The 10447-nt window shown below is 53.0% G+C and overlaps 1 protein-coding gene across 1 annotated transcript; it reads left to right on the forward strand.

Annotated features, from left to right (window-relative positions):
• The first annotated feature begins 6900 nt into the window (after positions 1-6900).
• LOC132478878 (forkhead box protein J1-like) lies at positions 6901-9853 on the forward strand. Its single transcript, XM_060082327.1, has 2 exons — positions 6901-7398; positions 9086-9853. The coding sequence occupies exons 1-2, from the start codon at positions 6901-6903 to the stop codon at positions 9851-9853; spliced, it is 1266 nt and encodes a 421-aa protein (XP_059938310.1).
• Positions 9854-10447: the final 594 nt, after the last annotated feature.

A 10447-nucleotide genomic window follows, 5' to 3' on the forward strand; every position in this document is an offset into this window, starting at 1 on the left:
CAGTATGGTAGAACTTTCTCTCTTAAATTATAAAATAATTTAAGAATTGTTATTAAGTAAATTGTTAAATATTTGTGTTACTACCCCTAAAACAGTTGATTTTATTTTTGGCATTCTGTTAAAAATATATATAGAGAGATATATATCTCTCTATATCTATCTATATATACATACACACACACATAGATTATTGTACTCCTTTTTAATTATAATGTATATAATTTGAATTTTTCCTACTTATTAGATTATGAAACATTTCCATGTTATAGTTGTCACAATTTTAATTGACATGATTACACTTTGAGAGGCTGCAAAATATGTCATCAAGTCATGCTGTCAATAATTTACTTAACTCTTTTTATGTTAGTTATTTATGTTGCTGGCTCGTTTTCAGTTAATACTTTAATGTACATTATTGTAGATATTATTGTACTTTTCTTCTGGCTAATTATATCTCTAGGATAAATTTTTGAATGCATTATTGTGTTAAATGGTATGAATGTTTTTATGGCTTTTGATATATATATCGCCATACTGTTTTTCAAGAATGTTATACCAGTTTGTACTACTAAGAGATATACAGATGTACCCGTTTCGCCATAACTGGATATAAATACATTTTTTCCTTAAAAGTTTTTGCTTATTTAATAGTGTAAAGTGGCATTTGTACTTCTTTGTTCTATAATGTTGAATTTTTCTCTTTGAGTCTCTTCATGGTGAATTGTTTGTTCATATCCTTTGCTATTTGAATCAGTAAACTATCGATGTGGGCTTTGGATGGTAAGGCAAGTATAACCAGCTAATAAACAGGTGATTATTAAAAAGATGATCAGAACCTGTTCGGGGAGAATGTTCAGAGAGAGTCTAGTCTGGATGGTAAGTTTTCTTGAGAACATAGTGGTTGAAGGGGAACGGGTGAGTTATTCCAAGGTTCAGCTCAGCACATGTTTAGTGCGCATCCATTGTGTACCACGTGTTGCATCCTCTTAGTGCTTCTCAAGTCATCGTGGCGTATACTTGGCTGAAGGAGCAGGCTGCTTGAGGCTGCTTGAGGCTTGACTTGTGGGACTTTGGCTGCTGAAGTCTCTTTGTGGAGGGCTGAGGGGATGACTGACTAGAACCTCTTTAGCTCATTCATGGCATACCACAGTGCCACGGCACAGTCTTTGAGAAGCTCTGTTCTGAAGGATACAAAGACGAATAAAGCATCATTTCCTCTGACAAGGAGCGAATCATCTAGTAGAGAGAGTAGGGGCACCAAACCAAGAAAGGACTAATAGGAATTTGAAGGGTGCTGTAAGAGGGGTTCAGACAAGGTGCTTAGGGGTTCAGTGGAGGGAGTGATACTGCCCCCTTGCGGATGTAAGGGAACACTTCAACTGAGGAGGTGGCATTTAAATTGCACGACTGTGAAATTGAGGCGCCAGGGCAAGAAGAGGGCATTCTGGAGGGAAGGGTAGCTTGAGCAAAGGCTGAGGGGTGGTGTTGGAAATGAGGTGGATGTCCGGAAACTGAGTATCCAAATTACCCGGACCCTGGGTTACATGAAAGAACATAGTGGACAGTGAGGCTGTTGAGAGGTCATGACTGGGTTTTGGAGAATGCATATGATGGATTGTGAGTGAGGAGAAACTAGAGACAGGGTTTTCAGTCGAGTTCATGGCACTACTCCAGGTGAGGGATGATGAGTGCCTGAGTTAGTGTGCTTGGGAATGAAAGGAGGTGGTGGAGTCAAGAGATACTTTGGAGGTTGAACAGAGAGATGTGGTGACTGATTAGGTAGGAGGGGAAGGAACAGTCAGTTCGGTGTCTTAAGTCAGAGATGATGCTGAAGTGTTTGTGGTTGGATGGCTGGCAGAATGGGACAGCAGGAATACAGAAGTCAGGAGGAAGAGCAGGTCTTAGGGGTTTAGAATAGAGAAAAGATGATTTTGGTTTTGTGTGTTGAGTTTAAGGAACTAGTAGAAAGGTGAAATCAGAATCTTAACCCTGGAAGGAACAGATGAGGAAGTTCAGGGCCCAGAGGAGCTAGAGGGACCAGTGAGGTATCACAGTTAGATAAAGCAGAGTGAAGACTGAAGCTTCCTGATTCCCAGTGCAGCACTCTCTTCAGTGCCTCAGACTGAGAAACTTCTCTGCTGTGGTGTTTTCCTCGCACCCAGGTGTGCTCAATAGGAAGTTGCACCGGCTCACCGGCCATGGCTCATGGGACAAGCCGCTCCGTGGCATGTGGGATCTTCCCGGACCGGGGCACGAACCCATGTCGCCTGCATCGGCAGGCGGACTCTCAACCAAGGGTAAGCTGTGAAAAGGCGAAAGAGAGGCATGGACATATATACACTACCAAACGTAAGGTAGATAGATAGTGGGAAGCAGCCACAGAGCACAGGGAGATCAGCTCGGTGCTTTGTGACCGCCTGGAGGGGTGGGATGGGGAGGGTGGGAGGGAGGGAGATGCATGAGGGAAGGGGTGTGGGAACAGATGTATATGTATGACTGATTCACTTTGCTATAAAGGAGAAACTAATAAAAAAATAAAAATTAAATAAAAATTAAAATAAAAACAATAAATACTTGGGAAGAAAAAAAAAACTTTGACTCAAGACAAGCTGGACATGGAGGAGTGAGAGAGGGCAAGGGGTAGAGGGAAAGACATGTTTCTGGGTGAGAGCTGGTGTACCATCCCCCGGGCACAGCTCCTGCGCAGAGGCTTGATATGGAGCCCTCACCTCCACCCACCCACAGCAGTCAGAGAAGAAAAGGAAATAAAAGGAATCCATACTGGAAAAGAAGATGTAAAGCTGTCACTGTTTGCAGATGACATGATACTAGACATAGAGAATCCTAAAGATGCTACCAGAAAACTACTAGAGCTAATCAATGAATTTGGAAAAGTAGCAGGATACAAAATTAATGCACAGAAACCTCTGGCATTCCTGTACACTAATGATGAAGAATCTGAAAGTGAAATCAAGAAAACACTCCCATTTACCATTGCAACAAAAAGAATAAAATACCTAGGAATAAACCTACCTAAGGAGACAAAAGACCTGTATGCAGAAAATTATAAGACACTGATGAAAGAAATTAAAGATGATACAAATAGATGGAGAGATATACCATGCTCCTGGATTGGAAGAATCGATATCGTGAAAATGACTCTACTACCCAAAGCAATCTACAGGTTCAATGCAATCCCTATCAAACTTCCACTGGCATTTTTCACAGAACTGGAACAAAACATTTCAAACTTTGTTTGGAAAAACAAAAGACTCCGAATAGCCAAAGCAATCTTGAGAACGAAAAACGGAGCTGGAGGAATCAGGCTCCCTGACTTCAGACTACACTACAAAGCTACAGTAATCAAGACAGTGTTTTACTGGCACAAAACCAGAAAGATAGATCAATGGAACGGGATAGAAAGCCCAGAGATAAACCCACGCACATATGGTCAACTGATCTTTGATCAAGGAGGCAGGAATGTACAGTGGAGAAAGGACAGCCTCTTCAATAAGTGGTGCTGGGAAAACTGGACAGGGACATGTAAAAGTATGAGATTAGATCATTCCCTAACACCATACACAAAAATAAGCTCAAAATGGATTAAAGACCTCAATGTAAGGCCAGAAACTATCAAAGTCTTAGAGGAAAACATAGGCAGAACACTCTATGACATAAATCACAGCAAGATCCTTTTGGACCCACCTCCTAGAGAAATGGAAATAAAAACAAAGATAAACAAATGGGACCTAATGAAACTTCAAAGCTTTTGCACAGCAAAGGAAACCATAAACAAGACCAAAAGACAACCCTCAGAATGGGAGAAAATATTTGCAAATGAAGCAACTGACAAAGGATTAATCTCCAAAATTTAAAAACAGCTCATGCAGCTCAATAGCAAAAAAACAAACAACCCAATCCAAAATTGGGCAGAAGACTTAAATAGGCATTTCTCCAAAGAAGATATACAGACTGCCAACAAACACATGAAAGAATGCTCAACATCATTAATCATTAGAGAAATGCAAATCAAAACTACAGTGAGATATCATCTCACACCAGTCAGAATGGCCATCATCAAGAAATCTAGAAACAATAAATGCTGGAGAGGGTGTGGAGAAAAGGGAACACTCTTGCACTGCTGGTGGGAATGTGAATTGGTACAGCCACTATGGAGAACAGTATGGAGGTTCCTTAAAAGACTAAAAATCGAACTACCATATGACCCAGCAATCCCACCACTAGGCATATACCCTGAGAAAACCATAATTCAAAAAGAGGCATGTACCAGAATGTTCATTGCAGCTCTATTCACAATAGCCCGGAGATGGAAACAACCTAAGTGTCCATCATCGGATGAATGGATAAAGAAGATGTGGCACATATATACAATGGAATATTACTCAGCCATAAAAAGAAACGAAACTGAGCTCTTTGTAATGAGGTGGATAGACCTAGAGTCTGTCATACAGAGTGAAGTAAGTCAGAAAGAGAAAGACAAATACCATATGCTAACACATATATATGGAATTTTAAAAAAATGTCATGAAGAACCTAGGGGTAAAACAGGAATAAAGTCACAGACCTACTTGAGAATGGACTTGAGGATATGGGGAGGGGGAAGGGTAAGCTGTGACAAAGCGAAAGAGAGGCATGGACATATATACACTACCAAACGTAAGGTAGATAGATAGTGGGAAGCAGCCGCAGAGCACAGGGAGATCAGCTCGGTGCTTTGTGACCGCCTGGAGGGGTGGGATGGGGAGGGTGCGAGGGAGGGAGATGCATGAGGGAAGGGATGTGGGAACAGATGTATATGTATGACTGATTCACTTTGTTATAAAGCAGAAACTAATAAAAAATAAAAATTAAATAAAAATTAAAATAAAACAATAAATACTTGGGAAGAAAAAAAAACTTTGACTCAAGTCAAGCTGGACATGGAGGAGTGAGAGAGGGCAAGGGGTAGAGGGAAAGACATGTTTCTGGGTGGGAGCTGGTGTACCATCCCCCGGGCACAGCTCCTGCGCAGAGGCCTGATAAGGAGCCCTCACCTCCACCCACCCCCTTCAACCAGAGAACTTCCAACTGCAGCTCCTCAGTAATTGAAGAGCAGGAAAGCTGGTGACTGGAGGGAGGCTGGGGGAGGGGAGGAGGAAGGACCACAGTCCACCGTTAGTCCGTCACTTAAAGGCTGGTGAAATTTATGGGGCAAATGACCCCAGTCAAAGAGTTTGGCAAGTCCACGGCTTTCCTGGGTTTCACCCACCGGCTCTGTTTCCTCGGCTATCTGGAAAGGAGGGAGAGCACTTGCGAAGAAGCCTCTGGAATGTCAGCTTCTGGGAATCTTGCTGAGGACGGGGCGGGGAGGGAGCGCTTACCGGGAAACACTGGATTACCCTAGCCGCCTTGGGGTGCCTGCGACCGGGGCTGCGGTTTCTGCGGACCTGAGCGGCAGGTGGCATCGGAGAGTCAGACCTGCTTGCGGGCACCAAGACGACACTCGGTCGGGAGACCGGGACAGGCCGCAGAAACGTGAGCAAGTGCCACTCGCAGCCCAGAGGAGAGGAAAGGAAAGCCCCAAGCATGCACCCAGCCCTGGCCCCCACGCCACGGGCTGCGTCCCAGGAGCCGTCGCCACCTCTGAGCAGCCCAGATGGGAAGGGGGTGGGGCGGAGGACGGTTCCCGCGGCGAACTGCTCGCCGAGGGCCCCGGGGCCTCTGCGGGAGCGCCAAGCCGCGCGCCTCTCCGAGCCCTGCGCGGGGCCCTCGGGCGGGAATGCGCGGAGCCGGGACGCGGTGGCGGGTAGGGGGCTGGGTCGCGCGCGGGAGAGGGCGGCAGGAGGGAGCTGGAAGAGAGTTACCGCGTGAGAGAGCGGTTAAGAGCGCGCGGTCTCTTTGGAGATGCCCTGGCCAATGGCAGAAGCGGAAGCTGTTTATATGGGCGGGGCGTCGCCACGGCAGCAGGAGACGCCTTGCGAGCGGCTACTGAGTGCCGGTCCCCGGCCGCTGGCTTTCAGAGAGGCGCCGTCGGGCGTGAGTGGCGACGAGGATTGCTGGCTGGGCCCTCGAGCTGGGAGCAGAGAGCCGCGGTGAGGGTGGGCGGTGGGAGGAATTTCTTTGAGAACCTTCCTTTGGCCCGGGCTGCGCTCTGAGCCAGGTAAGGGACGGGGAGGGCTGCAGGCCGTGGGAAGGGAGGGCGTCAGTACCAGCCTGCTCTCCCATCCGTCCCCGACGGAAGTGGTGGGCCCGGGAACTGACATCAGAGGCGTTTGGGGGACACTCACTTCCCACCCCCTTATAACTCTCTGTATTGTTTCCTTCCTTCCCCTTGATCCCCATCCTAATATCCCTTTTCAAAGATCAGACGACCTCCCCCGCCCCCCGACCCGTCGTACTGCCCTCCTGGACTCTCTCGCCCCATTTCCATTGGTTGTGGACGGAGAGAGGGGGGTTAATTCCCCGCTTTGAGGGAGAAAGGGGTGGCCTCGCATGCCCCTACACTCTTCCCTCGTTTGGCTAATTAAGTCTCCTCTAAAAGATCCAAGAGGAAAAGAGCGAGGCGAACCCCCTGTGGGTCGGACCCCCGGGCACACCTTCTGTTTCCCAGACCTCGGCAGTAAAAGATCCTCCCCAGCTGCAGGAAGGATTTTAGTAAGAGCCTCCCCCCTCGCCCACACTCTCCCCTCGGGGGTGGGGAAAGAGGGCTCAGTTCCCGCTCTGGTCCCCGCAGGCACCACACTCCGTTTGGAGGAGGCTACCCCCGGATCGCGGGATGGAAGCCCGCTTCCGGGAGGCTGCGTAACTGAAGCGGCGGGAGTCAGCGGGCCGGAGAGCTCGGCGGCCACCCTCGGCTCGGCTCGTGGATGTTGACAGCCCCCTCGGAGAGTCCCCGCAGATATGGCGGAGAGCTGGCTACGCGTCTCGGGAGCAGGGGCAGCGGAGGAGGCCGGACCGGAAGGCGGCCTGGAGGAGTCCAACGCCCTGAATGACAGCCTGACCAGCCTGCAGTGGCTGCAGGACTTCTCCTTTCTCAACGCCGAGGTCCCCGCCCTGCCTTCGGCGGACACCGACCCCCACGGCTACCACGAGCTGTCAGGCTCGGCCGAGCCGGGGTCTCCCCTGGCGGCGGACCCCGCCTGCCTGGGGCAGCCGCACACACCCGGCAAGCCCACGTCCTTGTGCACGCCGCGGAGCGCCCCCTCGGGGCTGCAGGCCTCGCCTCCCGACGACGTGGACTACGCCACCAACCCGCACGTGAAGCCGCCCTACTCGTATGCCACGCTCATCTGCATGGCCATGCAGGCCAGCAAGGCCACCAAGATCACCCTGTCGGCCATCTACAAGTGGATCACGGACAGTTTCTGTTACTTCCGCCACGCTGATCCCACCTGGCAGGTAGGGAGGCACTCCCTCCCTCCCTCCCCATGCCCGCGCGGACTGGACTCACATGCCAGATCCGCAGGACAAGTAGGCGCGGTACGGCCAGGGCCCCGAGAGAGGAAGGCCATCCAGGAAGGACCTCAAGGGAGCCCAGTGCTTGGACTGCTGCCCCTTTGACTTCAGAGACGGAGGAGGGAGGATGTTCAGAGGGCTGTAGGGGTGCCGACCTAGAGGTTCAAGTGGAAAGAACTTGTCACTCATCCGGCAGGCTCAGCCCAAAGACCAGGGCTGAACTATGCGTGGACACAGCCCCCCAGGGTAGGTTGATGGACTGAGGGACACATTTTTGTCCCAAGTCCTGGAATTCCTCGACACTACCCTCCTCAAGGTCAGTTTGTCAGGGCCTGACTGGAGGCAGAGCATCGTTCCTGCCAGGCTCTGCATCCCGCCTGCTTTCAGTTGGCTGGAGGGGCTCTGGGAGGGGAGAGGGGCGTGCTGCGGGGTGTGAAGGCCATCTGTGTCCCAGTGGAAGGGCTCCGGGGCCTTCCGAAAGCTGCCGTGCCAGCCCCCACCCCAAGCCCTCCCTAGTTTCCTGCCTACACTCCTCCCCCTCTTCTCATCAACCTCCCTGGGGGGACAATTACCTCAGCCACGTGCTTTCCACAGGGGCTCTTTCCTCCCACACTGGCTTCATGTTCCAAGTCTCCGGAACCTGGCACAGAGCAGCCAAGGGGCCCAGACCACCATGTAAACCTCCCAGTCTTGCCAGGGGGCACTACTCACCTGCCGGCCCCACCCACCAGGCCCCAGACCCCTGTGCCCCAGCGTGGTTTGGACTGTGCACCTAGGCGTGAACAAGGCAGGATGGTGATTCAGGCTGGGCACACACTGCCCTGAGCCTCTTCGACCATCAGGATCAGGGGCTACTTGGGGACAGAGACCCTGAGGATGCACAGATCCTTCCCTGTGGCACAGGTCACAGGATCAGAGTTCCTGTGATCACAGCTATTCCACGTTTGCTTGGGCCCTGACCCTGGGGCAGGTACCATTTGTAACCTTGGTGAGAAAGCAGAGACCCTCCACCACCCCCCACCCCACCCCAAGCCTGAGAGGCCCCAGGAATGAGCGCTATGCTCTTGGCTGGGTAATAATCAACTGAGGCCTCAGAGCCTGGGGTGGGAGGAGGGGGACATGGTGGGTGAGGGCCCAGGCCAGCAGCCGGCTCTAGAAACAAGGAAAGTCATCAGATCCTCCCACACTTCATCCCCCCCGCCACACACACACCCTCACACTCACTCACTCATTTCACAAACAGAGAAGGCCAGCCAGGCCCAGGCAGAGGGAGATGGCCGTCCAGGACCTGGGGGAGCCAAGGCCTTTGAGCAGAGGCTGCAAGCAGCGGGGTAAGGGAGGGAGGGCAGGACAGGCTGGCACTGAGAGCCACCCTGCGGCTCAGGGCTCGGATGACTGAGCAGGCAGATATCCTGGCAAAAGGGAACAAAAGCCCCCGACAGCACTCCCAGCTCCTGGTGCCCCGTGGCTGGTGTCCCAGAGCCTCCCGCTCGGAGCAGCGCCTCTGTCTCCCCTGCCCCCATCGGAGAGAAGGTGGTGGTGGGACTGGCAGTGGCGCTAGGAGCCCCCCATCACTGACCCCACCCACTCTCCCAGCTGTCTTCCTTCTCTCCTATCTCCCTGTGTCCAGAACTCCATCCGCCACAACCTGTCCCTGAAGAAGGGCTTCATCAAGATGCCTCGGGAGAAGGACGAGCCAGGCAAGGGGGGCTTCTGGCGCATCGACCCCCAGTACGCCGAGCGGCTGCTGAGTGGGGCCTTGAAGAAGCGGCGGCTGCCCCCAGTCCACATCCACCCGGCCTTTGCCCGCCAGGCCGCGCCAGAGCCCAGCGCCGCCCCATGGGCCGGGCCACTGACCGTGAGCACCGAGGCCCAGCAGCTGCTGCGGGAGTTCGAGGAGGCCACTGGGGAGGCGGGCTGGGGTGCAGGCGAGGGCAGGCTGGGGCGTAAGCGTCAACAGCCGCTGCCCAAGCAGGAGGCCAAGGTCCCGCGGCCCTCCAGCCCCCTGCTGCTGACCCCGGAGGAGCAGGGTGAGCTGGAACCCCTCAAGGGCAACTTTGACTGGGAGGCCATCTTGGACGCTGGCACGCTGGACGGGGAGCTGGGCACGCTGGAGACCTCGGAGCTGATCCCGCCGCTGAGCCCTGCCTCCCACGGGGACATGGACCTCACCATCCATGGCCACCACATCGACTGCCCTGTTACCTGGGGGCCTCCAGTGGAGCAGGCTACCGACAGCCTGGACTTCGATGAGACCTTCCTGGCCACATCCTTCCTGGAGCACCCCTGGGACGAGAGCACCCGTAGCTCCCTGCCCCCCGAGCCCCTCTTTGAGGCCGGGGATGCCACACTGGCCTCTGACCTGCATGACTGGGCCAGCCTGGGCGCCTTCTTGTAAGAAGCCAGGCCCTGCCCCACCTCCAGACAGCACCGAAGTCTGGGCCCAGACTGCCCCCCTCCCCGCCAGTGCAGGCCCATGGACACCCTACCGCCCAGGCAGGGGCTGGGCCAGGTCACCCCACCAGGCCACACGGCCCCCAGCCCAGGCCATCCTCAGATTCTAGTCCAGCAGGCTGAGATTTGGGGCCCAGGACCAAAATTGCTGCCTCCGCTCCCCAGCCCCCCATACACACAGTGTTTCATGGATCCACTTCTTCCCTGCCCCAGAGACACGCTAAGGGCCCTGCACTATGAGAGCTGCGGCTTGGAGGGGCCCTGGCCAAGCTGGAAACATCAGTACGGGGCCCGCCCCGAACACCTTAGCTTCTGAAGCTTCTCTCTCTCCTGCTCTCCTCCCCAGGTCTCTATCCAGACCAAGTTCCCAGCTACAACACATGCTGATTAGGTGACTGCAAATTAACACCCAAGAGGCCTCTCCCGGCAGTCTGTGAGGAGGAGCTAGGCGGAGGGGGGAAGAGAGAGGAGACAGAAAGGAGGCCGGGGTGCCGGGTGGAACCAGGAGATTTTCTAAGGCCTCTGGGATCTTCTGGCT

The sequence above is a fragment of the Mesoplodon densirostris genome, chromosome 18 (assembly GCF_025265405.1).
Source record: "Mesoplodon densirostris isolate mMesDen1 chromosome 18, mMesDen1 primary haplotype, whole genome shotgun sequence".
Classification (NCBI taxonomy): domain Eukaryota; kingdom Metazoa; phylum Chordata; class Mammalia; order Artiodactyla; family Ziphiidae; genus Mesoplodon; species Mesoplodon densirostris.